The sequence below is a fragment of the Desmodus rotundus genome, chromosome 8, assembly GCF_022682495.2.
Source record: "Desmodus rotundus isolate HL8 chromosome 8, HLdesRot8A.1, whole genome shotgun sequence".
Classification (NCBI taxonomy): domain Eukaryota; kingdom Metazoa; phylum Chordata; class Mammalia; order Chiroptera; family Phyllostomidae; genus Desmodus; species Desmodus rotundus.
In genome coordinates this window covers 31,181,172-31,197,379 of record NC_071394.1, presented here as the reverse complement: position 1 = coordinate 31,197,379, position 16,208 = coordinate 31,181,172, and the positions used below count along the sequence as shown (strand labels likewise).

At 41.1% G+C, this 16,208-nt stretch overlaps 1 protein-coding gene across 6 annotated transcripts in view; it reads left to right on the top strand.

Moving 5' to 3' along the window:
* The first annotated feature begins 6,581 nt into the window (after positions 1-6,581).
* Positions 6,582-16,208, top strand: part of INTS8 (integrator complex subunit 8) — a 46,921-nt gene continuing 37,294 nt past the window's right edge. For 5 of the 6 annotated variants that reach the window (XR_006652841.3, XM_024572055.3, XM_045181464.3 and 2 more), the window contains exons 1-7: positions 6,582-6,891; positions 8,166-8,340; positions 10,536-10,676; positions 11,008-11,079; positions 11,833-11,884; positions 13,056-13,238; positions 15,328-15,435. Coding sequence is in view for 5 of the 6 variants with exons in the window: in XM_024572055.3 (XP_024427823.1) it covers positions 6,762-6,891; positions 8,166-8,340; positions 10,536-10,676; positions 11,008-11,079; positions 11,833-11,884; positions 13,056-13,238; positions 15,328-15,435 (861 nt within the window). In the remaining variant the exon portion in view is untranslated. The remainder of the gene's footprint in view (positions 6,892-8,165; positions 8,341-10,535; positions 10,677-11,007; positions 11,080-11,832; positions 11,885-13,055; positions 13,239-15,327; positions 15,436-16,208) is intronic. The other variant, XM_024572057.4, reaches the window with a different exon arrangement.

The window sequence follows — 16,208 nt, the reverse complement described above, 5'->3', positions numbered from 1 at the left end:
GGTGAGTAATCATGGGCCCACTATTAATGTGCCATGTTAAGGTAGAGCTTTTACCCTAAGAGTGGAGGCTGGGTGAAAGAAGTTTGCTCCTCACCTTCTCATATGCTTGAGTTTAACTTTGGCAGCACATGGCTGGGGTAGATGAGAAACTCTGGTGGCCTGCCCCTCTGGAGAAGATCCTGTGTCCCTTGGCTGGGAGCTGAGGCAGAAAGGTAACCCTGTATTCTTGGCTTTGCCCACCTGGACTGGAGTTTCTATCATACTGAGCTGGGAGGGGAGAAGGAGGGAGAGGGTAGTGGTTCAAATGCCACATTTGGTACAGACTCTGGCTGTTCTCTTTGAGTTTTAGATTAAAAAAATAATAATTCTTCACTTGCCATATGCCCTTAGGTCAATTTTCAGAGCTTTTAAATGGCTGTTTTCTTAAAAATAATTATCATCAGTTAGATTTGTTTCACAGAGGTCTCCTTATAATGCCATTTAAGGCTATTAATGAGAAAAATTTAGCAGATCATTTGCAGTAGTTACTAATCAGCTTTCTCTCTTGGTACTGTCACTGGTAAAGAAATAGTATTAATAGCTATTGCTTACCTGAAAAATTGTGACTGGACCTACTGAATGTCTATTTGTCAGTCTGATAAACTGAATGTCTTATAGAAATAAAAATAGGCTCAAGTAATTGCTGCCGTTTTTCAGTTTTAATATTACTTAATGGACTTCATAATCACAATGACAAAGTACAATAAAATGAGGATAATGTTTAATCCACAGGGTAATTGGTGAGAAATAAAATTTTGATTTTAAATAAAGCATTTTCAGTTCCTGCCACATAGCAAATGTTTTGTAAATGTAAGCTATCATTATCTCAATATCAAGTTTTTATCCAGTTCCTAATAGATAGCAATGTAAGCATTTATACAGCTTCTATACAGTATTTTTCTAATTGTTAAGTATTGCATTAGGAATTCTGCAAGACTTAACCCTAAGGGTTGGCTTATTAAATAAAATTATAATGGACCAAGTAATTAACGATATACATTTACATGATTCTAAGGAATTCTATTTATTATAAGCAAAAAAAGGGAGCAATATATGAAGTCTGTCCAGAAGGTATCCAACTATGTAATATAAAAACAGAGACATTTATTGAAGATACAAGATACAAGAAACATTGTACACAGGACAATGAAGCCTCAGTCCCCTTCAAAGTAGGCACCTTGAGACCTCACACAGTCTCTGCATCTCATAATTTCCTGCATCGTTATTACTTTGACCTGGCCCATTCTGAAATCTGGGTCATGGCATCTTGTCGGCTTCAACTCTCTTTTATTAATTATTTTCGCTCTACCATTACTTACTTCAAATTTCTGAGAAACTGGACCAGCTTGAATTTTTAGATTAGGCCATTGGCTATATTGAATAGCAAACACTTTCTGAGCATTTTCTTTGTACTAGGCACTACACTATATAATTTGACACAATTCTTCATTTAATCCTTTAACAACTCTATAATTAAGTGTTGTAACTGGGATTTAAATTTCGGTTTGCTCCCCTGGATGGTTTCTGGCATTTATCTGATAAGTAGAAATGGGAGATCTAGAGATGGGAACCTCTAGCAGAACTGAGCATTTGCCTCGGCCAGAAGCGGCTCCAGATCATTCTGAGCTGGGTTAGCTTTGTCCCAGGAATCACGTAGCCAAAAGGCCAAGCGATAGCTGCTGATGCGGAAGCTTCGTGCGGCGGTGCTCGAGCCTCCATGCCCGCTGTCTGAGAGCGGGAAGGTCGGACTGGCGTGGGTGGACTGCGCTGAGACCCTGTTTCCGGACGCGATTCCGGCAGGGAGGCAGCCTGACTCTTGGCGAGTATTTAGAAGAGAATGCTGTTGGGCACTACTTAATGTGAGCGGGGCTGACGAAGTGAAGGGAAGCCCTCCCGGTGCCCCGCGGACACCTGCAGCTGCAAGGTCGCCAACTGCAGAGCTAGCGACTGGAGAAGGCCGGCCGACGCCCATTGAGGGGATTGGCTGCTGAGGGGTGGGGGGCGGAGTCATCCCCGAGCCCTGGGTGGTGGTTTCCCGGGCGGGCCTCAGCTTGCAACAACCCAGGAGTCGGGTTCTCCGCTCTTCGTCTGGGCTTCAGGGAGCCCTCTGTCACCTAGACTGCCTCGGGCTGTCACGTGGTGCCCGCTCCCCCTGGCTCTCTCCGCCCGGCCCCAGGAGGGCATCACACCCTGTGCTGTTCCTACGTGCCCCCAGACCCGCGCTTCTCCGGGGACGGAGGCGGGTTTCAGCTGCCCCCAGGCGTCCCAGCCGCGGCGCCCGTATAACTCGTGCGGGATTCTGCCGAAGTGGGGCAAGGTGCACCCGCCTCGTGGGCACAGCAACCTGCGGGCGGCCGACCCCTCCCCGAGTGAGTGCGTGGGGCGCCGGGTGGCAGCGCGTCGTCCCAGCTCTGCGGCCTCTGCGGCCTCCTCGAGCTGTGGTCCTGCCAGCGACGCGCCGCCGCAGCCTGGGGAAGTGGAGGAAGTGGAGAGGGAGAGCCTCGGGGGCGGCGACCCCAGGTGTCCTGAGTCCTGTGGGAGATGCTCGCACCCTCTCTTTGGATCTCGTCCGGAGGCACTAACGTTCTTTCGCATTGGGAGGTGAAAGGGAGTAACCAGAAGTTTGGGCACAGTTACAAATACAAATGGAGTGACGGTCCGGGTCTCTTCTCCACCCGAGCACTCGCTCAGCGGAGCTGACTCTGCCCGAGGGGATAGGGACCCTCACTCTTGAGTGCTCTCTTTCACTGCTACCCTCTCCAGGACTATCCTGGTAGAGTCGGTCTTTTCTGAGACTAACGCGACTGTAAGTACTGAGAACTGCAGGGGCGACAGAGAGTCAAGGGAGAGGAGATCTTGATACCCTTAAGTTGGCGTTCTTGAAGTTTTCTAAGTGGGGGCGTGTGGGAGGGGATATTTGTCACTTTCACCAGGAACGACCTGGTGAAGAGTTAGTTCAAGACACTCTGAAGAGAGGAAGGGCGAGACTCAGCCAAACGGTAGATGGAAGCAGAGTGGAGCAGTGGAACGTGGCCCCGGGAAGGCTGGGAGTTCTGCACGCGCAGCTCTCTCCTTGCGCCCCGGTGCCAGGTCCAGAGTCAGGATTTGCGAGACCTAGCTTTCAGAGCAGTACGCCCTTCTTTTCTTCCAGGGCGCCAGCAGGCAAATGCTGCCCTGCGCACGGATTTAGGCTAACAATAGCTGCGACAGCTCAGGGACTCTAATTGTACGATTTAAAGAAAAAAATTATTGAATTTATTGGTTAATAAAATTATATAGGTTTCAGATGTATAATTCTATAGTACATCATCTGTATATTGTATTGTGTGTTCACCACCCCAAGTCAAGTCTCCTTCCATCACCATTTATCCCCTTTACCCTCTTCTACCTCCCCCACCCTCTTTCCCTCTGGTAATCACCACACTGTTGTCTGCATCTATGGGGTTTTTTTTTCTTTGCTTTTTACATTTTTTACCCTTCACCTTTTCCACTTAGCTCCCCAGCACCCCTTCCCTCTGACAACGTCAGTCTGTTTTCTGTATCTATGAGTCCATTTCTATTTTGTTTGTTAGTTTATTTCATTCATTAGTCTCCCATTATAAGTGAAATCATATGATACTTGTCTTTCTCTGACTGGGAAGAGAAAGTAACAATCAGCAGAGGAGTAGATAAAGCTGTAGTACATTTACACAATGGAATACTATTTCACCACACAAAAAAAGAAGGCAGTCTTTCCTTTTGTGACAGCATGGTTGGACCTGGAGAGAGCATTATGCTAAGTGAAATAATTGCATGATTTTTAAAGGTATCCAATCTCCATGGGAACTGCAGTCTGTAGTGATACCAATGAGTGTCATACCATATTCATAGACTTACATGGGGAGGCCGGAGAGGAATTGTTTGAAATTCATTGAATCAATAAATGTTTGTGGAATGCCGGTCATATAGGGTCTGTCTGGAAAAAGCCCAGCCATTGTTAATACAATGAGAATGGTTTGGGCAACATAGATGTAACCTGGCAGCCAAGGAGAGTGGACCGGAACGCACATGTGTGAACAATGACAACTTCACCATTGTGTGACCAAGTGTACTGTGCGGCATTGTGCTATATATAATGTTTCTTGTATCTCGTACCTTCTTCAGTAAATGTCTCCATTTTTCATATTACATGGTTGGATACTTTCTGGACAGATCTCGTATGACAGGAGTATCATACCTATCCTAACAAATCCCCTGAGAACAGCGCTGTTCTGGTTCCCACGGGATATCCTGCCACAGAGTAGATCTCAGGAAGTAATTGTGGGAGGAAGGAAGCAGGGAGGAAGGAAGAAAAGTGTTCCTTATTTTTCTAGACTGGTGAATAAGGCAAGTATATAAATGTCATTAATGCATTTCATTAGTACATTAACACATCAGAATCATTAATGAATGTATTTGGATAAATATTATCTGGAAGGATAGAGAAAGACTGTCTAATTTTGCTGAAACTTCCTTCAGCCAAATCTGGAAAGTATCCAGATTAGAGGATAAACAGGAATTTGATGAGAGGTACAGAGGTTCAAGTAGAAGGAATAGTTTCTGTTTTATAAATCTTTCTTTTTCAAGGAAGAAATGACTTGTATGCAAAGGTATTGTGGCATAAATCAGATAAAGGGCTTCATGTACATATGTATTTCCCCTTCTTATTTTGAAGTAGTTTACATAAATATAATCACTCAAGATAAACTTAACTTTAAGATTTTATTTATTTATTTTTAGAGCGAGGGGAAGGGAGGGAGAGAGGGAGAAAAACATCAACATGCGAGAGATATATTCATCTGTTGCCTCTCACATGCCCCAACCAGGGACCTGGCCCCACAACCCAGGCATGTCCCATGAGTGGGAATTGAACTGGCAACCTTTTGGTTCACAGGCCAGGGCTCAATCCACTGAGCCACACCAGCCAGTGAGATAAACTTAACTTTAAAATAATTGTGGGAGGAGGTCAGAATGGGGAAATGAAGATGGATGAGGAGCAAGGGAAGAGTTAGGTTATGTAAATGATAAAATAGATAAGTTACAGTTGAAACACGGGGTGGTCAGCTTAGAGTGCTGTGTGCACACCTTTCAACACCCCCCCCCCACACACAGAGGTTCTTTTTTCTCTTCTAAAGAGGCTCCAAGGAACCCCTTGGACTGTAAATAACATGTTTTGGAAACCATGTATTATACTAATAAAAACATGAGGGCCTAAACTAATAAATATCGATAGGGAGATTAAATCATTATTTTTGTGGAAGACTTGGCATGCCTTATTCACCAGTTAGGCATAAAAAAAAGAAGGGGAGAAAGAATGGTTCCCATGTTTCTGACTTCAGTGACAGGGGTAGATGACCTGTGTCTCCATCCTCTCTCAAAATAGAGCATAGCTAAGGGACAGGTTTGAAATTCATGTTGGAAATAATTGAGTATGCACTGCTTGTAAGGTTCAAAGTGGAAATGTCCAGTGGACACTGAGAATTTGGAGAATAGGTGTGCTCAAGAGCTAGAATTGTAGGAGTGGGGCAGAGAGTGACCAGGATAGTTTTTACAGTGAGAATAGGACTAAGAACAGGACCCCAGTGAGTGCCAAAATGAAAGAGTGGGGAGAGGCAGTGCATAGCCCAGAAAAATGTGCCAGAAGAGAAGAACAAGGTGATGGTTGCCATTGACATATTCAATTTACTTTCAATTTAAAGGCACTAATCAATGTTAGTTTCCAGTTGTTGATATTACTAGGTGTCAGGCCCTGTTTAAAAAGCTTACTTGTGTTATCTCTTTTACCTGTATTATTCCATCTTCTGCCACTAATTTTCTTACCGCCCCTGAGATTTGGCACTACAATTATTCCTGTGTTATATATGTAAAAACTAAGGTTCATAGAGGTTAAGTAGCTTAAGCTAGAGTTACACTAATGTGTGCACGATCTATGAAAACCTTTTTTCCCATTTTAATTGTTAATCTAAGAAAACCCCACAAGAACATTACCAAATGGAGCTAAATGTAAAATGAAGTTAACAGTACCTCCAACGGGGATATCAAGAGGCTTAATTAGGCGCTAAATATTGAAAGTTACTCCCGTTACTGATTTGTCCGGAACTTTGCCTTTGCACCACTTCTTTTATTTTGGCCTTGCCCCCAGATTTGTTCACTAGGTCTTTGGCTTTCTTGGCGGACTTTCCAGCATCTTTCTTCTTCTCGCCCTTGGACGGCGTAGCGAAACTCGAAGAACGGCTGCTACCACTGGTGTCTCGATAACAGGTCCTGACTCACAGTATGAACCCATAGTGTTCACTATCCTTTATGAAGACATTGAGGTTCGTTGCAACATTTAAGGAGCTCGCTTCCTTTGCTAGCTGAGAAACCGCCAGAAAAACGCGAAAGAAGCAGCGGTCCGGTTCCTATCCAATCATTTCCCAGGGGAACCCGGAGGAGGCGTGGTCTATGTACTGGTCCCGCCTTCTTTCTCTCCAGCTTGAACCGATTGGCCGGGGGCGTGGCAGCGCAGGGCGGTGAATCCGAGAGCTCTCACTGGTGTAGAAGGGAGGGAGCGCTGGGCCGTGCCGCCATTTTGGGTGGTTTTCTGGTGTGGTCTGAGCGAGGCTTTGTTCCTAGCGGCTCCGAGGATCACAGGCCCGGGGCCGCGACCCAGTGTCAGGTTGGAGCCGGGCAGCGTCCCTGGGGGTAGCGGCGGCGGGGGCAGGATGAGCGCGGAGGCGGCGGACCGGGAGGCGGCCACCTCCAGTCGGCCCTGCACCCCGCCGCAGACCTGCTGGTTTGAGTTCTTGCTGGAGGAGTCGCTGTTAGAGAAACATCTACGCAAGCCCTGCCCGGGTAAGCGCGGCGCCTGCAGCCCCCGGGGAGCGGGACGCAGTCCTCCGGCGCTGCTGGGACCCCGCGCCTTCTCCGCTCTGAAGGTGCGGCCCCGGAGCGGCCGACGGCAGACTAGCTCACGCCGGGCCCCCTCGCTAAAACTTCAGTGTCGCAGTGCCGGCCACCGCCGTGGCGGACCCAAGAAAATCGCGAAACAGGCCCTTCGACCCCCACTTTCTGGTCCTTTTCTCTTTGGGGTTTTAGCCCCTGCAAGGTGGTCTTCTGCGATTGCTTGGATTGGGGAGCCGGGCTCGAACACTCCTCTTTACAGAACCCCGGCTGTGATCAATTTGGGGAATTGGGGCGAAATCAACTGTTCTGGTGCTAATTCTGACGCTGATTAGTTATGCTTTAGGTTCTTATTTAACTGTCTTGTTCTTCCACGAGGAGATTTTACTGACTCTTAATTGCCGGTATATATTACAAAGTTGGGCTATAAATTAAAATGAGAAAAATCTTTGAAAACAGGAAATGCGATACAACTGCATGGTGGTTATTGTGTAGTGCTGATAATGGTTAATATTCCAGTTAATGCGTGCTATTACAGAAGGAAGATTTCCAGGTATTTCTGGAAAGGTGCTAGAATGAAGAGGTAAGTTCCTTGCATAGGATTTTGCTGGTAGAGTTCGAATCCAGATGTGGCTTGTTCAGTCTTAAATAGACTGGCTTTGACTGATGGAGACCACTATGTGAGAAGTTACTGTGTTTTATAAACTTTGGGGGTTTTACCACCTATATTATATTCTTTTAATTCATTGCTTTTGACAAACATTTGTTAAGTGCTTTCTGGGTGCCAGGCACTGTGCTTAATGCTTCACATGTTACCTCATTGAGTTCAGTCTTCATACTAACCCTGTGGGTAAGTGATATTATCGCTATTCTGCACTGACTGAAACGGGGGTAGAGAGGTAAGTTGATGCAAGTACCACCGATTTAGTTTTAAAACAATAATTGTTTCATCTCATTCCTCTAATTGCCATTGGGATTTGCTGAACAGGAAATCTATAGCCATTTTGTTCTTACCTCTTAAGTGCTTCTGCAGGAATCTGTTCTGCCTTCCCCCACACCACCCGTCCTCAACCTCCCCTTTATCTCCAAGTACACTTTTTATAGCTCATGTTCCTTAGTCAGACCACACAGCTGTTTGGGGTTCCTTTTGTTGCCATTAACCAATACAGTGAATCCTTTTGCATATTCATAATTAAAACTTAAATTTATTTCCTTTTAAATTCTAGATCCTACACCAGTTGAACTTATAGTTCAGTTTTTGGAACAGGCTTCTAAACCTTCAGTTAATGAACAAAACCAAGTTCAACCTCCACCTGATAACAAGAGAAATCGTATTTTAAAACTACTTGCTCTTAAAGTTGCTGCACATTTGAAGTGGGACTTGGACATATTAGAGAAAAGGTACTCAAGATTTAAATGAAACTTACTGCTTTTGGTGGCTGTGAAGCCAGGGAGATGCTGGCCAGGCGGAGGACGTCGGATCTCATTGTCCTCCCAGCCTTCTACCCTCACCCAAAGGCCCTCAATATGATGGTGTGATACCAAAAATAAAAAATAGCTCTAGCTGGTGTGGCTCAGTGGATTGAGTGCCTGCCTCCCAACCAAAGGGTCACGGGTTCAATTCCCAGTCAGGGCACCTGCCTGACAGGTTCCCAGTAGGGGGTGTGTGAGAGGCAACCACACAGTGATGTTTCTCTGCCTCTCTTCCTCCCTCCCTTACCCTCCCTTAACCTCTCTCTAAAGGTAAATAAATAAAAATAAGTAAATAAATTTTAAAAAGATATTTATTTTGAAGTGCTATTTAGATATCTTGGTTTATTTCTATATATGCTTTTATGTTATCAGCCTTTGAAATAAAAATTACTTTTCTGTATATTCTAGTTAAAATATGCAAGTATGTTCAAAAGATACAAGAAATTTGAATGATGAATTTAAATTACCTTTTATAGTAAAAACTTGATGTTAACAATATTAAGGCAGTTGATGATGATGATTTGATGTGACTAGAGAAATCCTCACCTAAACAGTTTTAAGTGTTTCACTTTACTTTTACATATCTTAAGAAAATGGATAAAAATTAATGATAGATGCTACATAATGTCATGAATGATTTGCTGTTGAATAATAATTTAGTTAATTTTACTGGTCACAGAACAATCACTACCTCCCAAACTATTAAAATATCTTACTAGAATCAGTGCTTATTTGTTTACAAGTGATTACTTTCAAGGCTATGCTTAGAAAATCATTTATTTATTTTTAATTTTTTAAAAAAGGCTTTATTTATTGTTTTTAGATAGAGCAGAAGGGAGAGAGAAGGCAAGGGAGAGAAACATCAATGTGTGAGAGAAACATCGACTGGTTGCCCTTTGCACCACCTGCCGGTTAACTGAGGCATGTGCCCTAAATGGGAATTGAACCAGTGACCTTTGAATTGGCAGGCAGCCCTCAATCCACTGAGCCGTACCAGCCAGGGCAAAAATGACTTGTTTTCATCCCTTTCTCCTCACAATTTAAAGGGAAATACCTTACAGAAAAACTCAGAAAATAGGAAATAATATGGGAAGAGAAGTATTTTAACATTTTTGTGTAATTTTTGTTGTTTTTCTCTTTATTTTTTAAACAAAGTATGATCATACCCTGTGTACTGTTTTGATATCTTTTTCCCCATGTAACAGAATATCATGAACATTTTCCCATTTTATGTATTTTGAAGATAATTCCATTGTGTGGATAATTTATTGAGTATTCCTTCATTGACAATCATTTTGTTTCTAGTTTTTCATTTTTATACATTACTAAGCCTTAAATATCTTTGTCCTTAAACTTTATCTGAATTTTTATTCACATCCTTAGTTTAGAGTATTAAATTACCAGGTAAAGGTAGTATAAACATTTTTAAGGCACATGTTACATATTGCCAGATCACATTCAAGAGAGTTGTACTAGTTTATAACTCATTAGTAGTATTTAAATACTTTTTTAACCACCCATTCTTCAGCATTAAATATTAAAATTAAAAAAATTATTCTTTAATCTGAAACTTATGTGTTAACAAGAGGCATAGCAACAGATAGCAGTGTGTACAATAAAGTGTGATGTTTGCGCTACAGTTGGAAAATTGAGCACCGATGGATATTTGATGATAATAAGCAATTGAAAAATGTTTAGATATGAAACTAATACTGTGAATATGTTAAGAGTTAATTTTTGGGAGCTCTATTCTGAAATAATTAGGGAATAAATAATGCAATATTGGAAATTTGCTTTACAATAACATGGGAAGGAGGGAAGAGGGTAAGAGCAAAGAGTTACAAGATTTGCTGTCAGTTGATAATTGTTGAAGCTGGATGATGGGCATATGGGGATTCATTATAATATTTTATCTACTTTTGTATGTTTAAATTGTTTTCATAATAGTTTTTCAAATCCTAAAATTTGATATTTTCATATAAGTTGAAACAGATTAATAAAATGGCCCTGTAGGATCGGCCCTTTAGCAATGTAATTATTTTTAGTGAAGATACTGAATTGTGTATTTTGTGCATGTTAGGCAGCTAATGTGCAGACTGTCCCTTTTGCTTCTTCCTTTTAAGTTTGTCTGTTCCAGTGTTGAATATGCTGCTGAATGAACTGCTGTGTATCAGTAAAGTTCCTCCTGGGACAAAGCATGTGGACATGGACATGGCCACTTTACCTCCAACCACTGCCATGGCTGTGCTTCTCTACAATAGATGGTAACTTCTTCTCATAAACCTGAGATGTGTTGGGCAGCCTCTGTTTAATTGCACTCTGGCTTTTGGGGGGGTGCTTTTCAGGGGCCCCTTATACTCCAGAGCTCTCTCAGAGGACTTGAGAACAGTGGGTCTAATGGAGAAAACTTGTGACTGCTGGGTGAAAAGCATTCTGATAAAAAAAAAAAAATTGTGGATGATTTAGGAAGTTTTATTACATGTTAAGTCAAACTCCTGGTAATTTATAATACAAATTTTCTAAGGAGTACTTGAAAAAATAATTGAAGTGACTTTTGTAATGTATTAAATTTTCCTTTTCTTGTGTTTTATTCAGGGCAATTAGGACAATTGTTCAAAGTAGTTTTCCTGTCAAACAGGCAAAACCTGGACCTCCTCAGTTAAGTGTGTAAGTTGGCAGATGTGACCCTTACCTGGCACTATTTTTATGTGACCCTTACTTGGAACTATTTTCATGAGATACTAAAAATATTTGCAAGTTTTTAATAAGCTCTGGGTACAGAAGGATTAGAGCAAAAATTGGAGGGCAGAAGGCCTTCCTCAGAGCTGGGCTTGGAGGACTTAGGGGGTGAGAGGATCAGGTAGCATTCTGGATATTTAAAGTAGAAGGCTCTAAAAAAGAAGGGGAGCGTTTTGTGAATTGTTCCCTTCATCTTAACAAGTAGAAGCTGACCTTCAAAATACTAAGATTTTTTTTCATTGAATTGCGTGTACTTGGAAGATACATTCTCTATGGGGGAAAGTTATTTTAATATGTGTAAATATTATTTCATAGTATAAAAGTTATATAAAAGTTTGATCATATCTGGAGTCTTAAACCTAATTCTTAAATTCCAGGTAGCAAGCAGGTTACCCAAATTTGGAGCTAGAGAGCGTAGTTTCTAACTTGAAATAAACGATCTCTTGCTGCCGGTAAATTTTATTCCTAAAAACTTAGGAGAGTTTTTTTCTTTTTTAAGGCAAAGCATATGAGGAAATAATGGTAAATAAATGAACGTTTAAATTGAGTTTTTATTTTTTAAAGCATGAAAAAAATAGAATTAAAAACCATTTTTATTTAAATTCAAGAATGGTGCTCTTAAGTTTTGAAGTTTCTGTCTTTTGAGTAACATTTAATACTCTGAAATCATTTCTCTTTTAGTATGAATCAGATGCAGCAGGAGAAAGAGCTAACAGAAAATATCTTGAAAGTGGTGAGTATCAGCATCACTTATACTTTAACATTTCTGGAACACATTTAGAGTGTGTTTAGGTGCTTTTCCTAACCTCAGCCATATGAGAGTTGGCAAGGTCTTGATGCGATGCGATTTAGGGTTTTTCTGTTAAAACGTAGCTTGCTAATATTCTAACTCGCACAGATTTTTCATGTTAGTGACAGAGCGCTTTACTCCCATTTCTATTGTTGAATATTTCATGATACTTTAGCCGATATGAGAAATCACCCTGGCAGGTGATATCTTTGTGTTCTTTTATATTTTCCAAAAATTCTACAATAAACATTACTTAAAATTTTAAATTACTTTTGTCATCAGAAAATACAGCAGTTATTTTTTAATCGATCTAGGTAATATGAAAGTGGAAATATAGGAGTTTATGTAATTTAAGAATGATCTCTTTAATTCTGTATTTAACACGTGCAGTGTGCCAGGGGTACCACATAATGTGCAGGGGCTGGGAGAGGAGTGGGAAGATGATAAACAGTCTGCATCTGTGTCAAACAGATACACTGTAGTGTTGTGAATGTGGAAGCAAAACCCCTGCATTTTATTTTTGTTATCTAGTGCCTATTAAAATGGCTGGCACATTGAAGCATGCAAACATCTCTTGACTAAATCAATGGAACAGCAAATTTTAAAATCACTTTATTAACTTTTCTGTTGAAAAAAGTTTTTTCAAATGTGTATTCTGATTCACAATAGGAACATAGAAATTTTTTTTAAATTATGACTTCTTTTTTTTAAATTTAAAGATTGTATTTATTTGTTTTTAGAGAGAGGGGAAGGGAAGGAGAAAGATGGAGAGAAACATCAATGTGTGGTTGCCTCTCACATGCCCCCTACTAGGGACCTGGCCCACAACCCAGGCATGTGCCCTGACTGGGGATCAAACTGGCGACCCTTCGGTTTGCAGGTCAGGGTTCAATCCACTGAGTCACACCAGCCAGGGCAGGACCATAGAAATATTTTTTAAAATTTTAAGATAACTTCATTTCAATGAATTTAATTGTATTTCTACTGTGTTAAAAAGGTTTTTTTTAAAGCTTAGTATGCTAAGCTACTAAGTATCCTGTAAATATATTTTGGTTAATATAGTCCGTTTTTGCCATTTTTGAATTTTAACAATTTGTTTATTGAATTTTTATAGCTAAAAGAACAAGCTTCTGATTCTATTTTGGTGCTCGAGGCAGCCCTTAAATTGAACAAGGATCTTTATGTCCACACAATGAGAACACTAGATCTCTTGGCCATGGAGCCAGGCATGGTAAACGGAGACACTGAGAGTTCTACTGCGGGATTGAAAATCAAAACCGAGGAGATGCAGTGCCAGGTATTTAATCAATACATGGTCAATTTTGGAAAATCTTATATGAGATCATCCTAGTATTTTGGTTTGTTGTTGATTTTGAGAGAGAGGAAGGAAAGGAAGAAGGGGGGCAGAGAGGTGGGCTTGAGAGAGAGAGAGAGAAAGAAACACACAATGTGAGAAACATCGATAGGTTGCCTCCTGTATGCACCCTGACTGGGGATTGAACCCGCAACGTGGACATGTGCCCTGACCAGGGATTGAACCCACACCCCTTTGGTATATGGGATAATGCTCCAGCTACCTGAGCCACCTGGCCAGGGCTGTTGATTACCTCTTCACTATAGAATTTAAACTCAATAGCTATTTAGCTAGTATAGTAATACTTGAAAACATTTAGAAATCTTGTATTCTATCTTTGCCTGGTTGCCTGGAAAGGGGGATTACATGTAACTATAGTACATATGCATATGTATGTGTTTGTGTGGGTATATGTATAAACCTTTTTCTATTTCCCTCCCTCCACCCCCCTCTGTCTTTCTCTCTGTCTCCCTCTCTATTTATTTTTACTTTTTTAGCACCCCTTTACCGTAGAAGGGGGGAGGCTTTCTAGAATGAAAAACAGCCAAACATTTAGTGCAGACTACATAATACAAATCTGAATTCTAGAAGCTGAGAAGCATTAATTCTGATTTGTTGAGCAGGACAGAATAATGGCTATAATGCATATATGACAGGAGGAGCTCCATAATGAGTTCCAGAGACTATGTGGCTTAGGAATTTGAAGGAGGAATAAGTATTTGTTGGCTAAGGTTGATCTCATGTAAACAGAAATAAGGAGTGTGGAGTGAAGCTGTATTTATAGGATCTGATATGATTGGGGAATTGAGGAGGCTGGTATGATTGAAGTAGAGGAGAAAGTGATGTTGGGAGAGAGAAATTAGTCCAGTTCCTGAGATCCTTGAAGATCAGGCCAAGGGGATTGAACTTTCTCCTACTTGGGGGAATAATTTGAAGACTTTTAAAGAAAAAGTCAGATCAAGAAGACTGATCCATCAACCATCTGTAGAATAAACTTGAAGCAGGGTATTAGGCACCTAGGGATCTGGGTGCAAGCCTGGGCTCTGGTTATATACTCTTAAGCAGGTATGTCAATTTCTGGGCCTTAGAATGCTTATCCATAAAATGGCCAGGCTGAACAACCTGAGTGTTTGAGTTCTGTATTCAGTTAATCTAGGCATCAGTTTAAGAAAGTTTGGGGAAATATATACAGATTCTATTAGAAAAAGACAACTGGAAATGTACTGTTGTTTATAGTCATTAATTCAAATTTCTCAGTGTTTTAATTTGGCCAGTCCTGTTATAATAGACATTTGTTCCTTCCCCTCTCCGCACTTCTGGAGAGATTCTTCAGTTCTCTTCAGATCTGTTCTCCTCTTCTGTTTTAGGAGGACTCTCTACCTTCTGAGACGTGGTGGGAGGCAGAGCTTGCTTCCTGTAGAACTGAAACCTCCAAAAACTAGCTTTCTCTAGCCTTATGCTGTTTGAGGGCAAGCATGTCACATGGGTTTGACAGACACATGCATTTAGTTGAGACTGTGAATCAAGATCTAGTAAGTCAGTGAAGTGGGGCTGATAGAGAATGCATTGTGATGATCAGTAGCAACAACAGTGACAACAAAATCTAGTTTCCAGGGGCGACGCTAGTGTGGGTGTATGTAGCTGCTGCTTTCAGTGCTGGCCCTGGTGGGTGTGGGTGATGTGCCTTGTGGAGTCTAGTGTTGAGATGGCTGCTCAGTGGTATCTCATTAGACCAGCTGCGGTTGTCCTCCTGACTGCTTGCCTTCCTTGCCCCTTTTGTTCTTCAAGCCTGATTCTTTGACCTTACGGATAATTCTGTAGGCCACCGGAAATCTTATCAGTGAATCTGTTTTCTGCTTCATCAGAATTGGTTTCTGATGTGACTAAGAGCAATGATAGGTTCACTGCTCATTGAAATGTTTTTTTCCTATATATGTACCTGTGTTTTGCTGAGGTGAGATAATTTTGGGTGTTGTTAACTTTTTATGTGCATGAAAAAGTCTCGGCAAACTGGTGTTCGTTACCATTTTAGGTGTGTTATGATCTGGGTGCAGCGTACTTCCAGCAAGGCTCTACAAATTCAGCTGTCTATGAAAAAGCCAGAGAAAAATTTTTTAGAACCAAAGAACTAATTGCAGAGGTAAATATGGTCATAACAGGCACATAACATCAATCCTTTATAACATCCGTACATCTTTTTGGCTTTAATTTTTTTGATAAACAGTGTTTATTGTAGTAGTAACTCTGAAAGGTTCAAAAGAGTACTGAAAACATTTTTAAAAAATCCATACTACCACTGCCTGGAAAAAACCCTTTTTGCCATTTTAGCTTATTTTTTTATGGCTTTTATTCTTTCTATATGTTTTTATACAGTTAAGTTCATGTTATGTATATCTACACACACGTGCACTATTTAGTATATTGCTTAAATCTTTGAATAGACATTTAAAATGTGTTCTGTTCAACTGTGATTTGTTTCATTTCCCTCATGCTTGAGCATTTAGGTTGTTTACTGGTTTTATTTATAATAAAGCTGCAAAATTTTTATCTCCAAGCAAAAATTTTCTTTGGCTTTTAGATACTTTAAGTTAAAGTCCTATAGGTAGAATTGCCATTTCCAGTGGTTATTAATTTTTTAAAGGCTGTAAACCAATTTCTTTGGTAGGTACCTTTCTCTGAGGGTACTCTATAATCAGCAGAGTTTTTTTTTTTTTTTAAGATTTTATTTATTTATTTTTAGAGAGACGGGAGGGGAGGGAGACCGAGAGGGAGAGAAACATTGTTGTGCAAGAGATATATCAATTGGTTGCCTCTCCCACACCCCCCGTCAGGGACCTGGCATGCAACCCAGGCATCTGCCCTGACTGAGATTTGAACCTGCGACCTTTCAGTTTGCAGGCTGGTCCTCAGTCC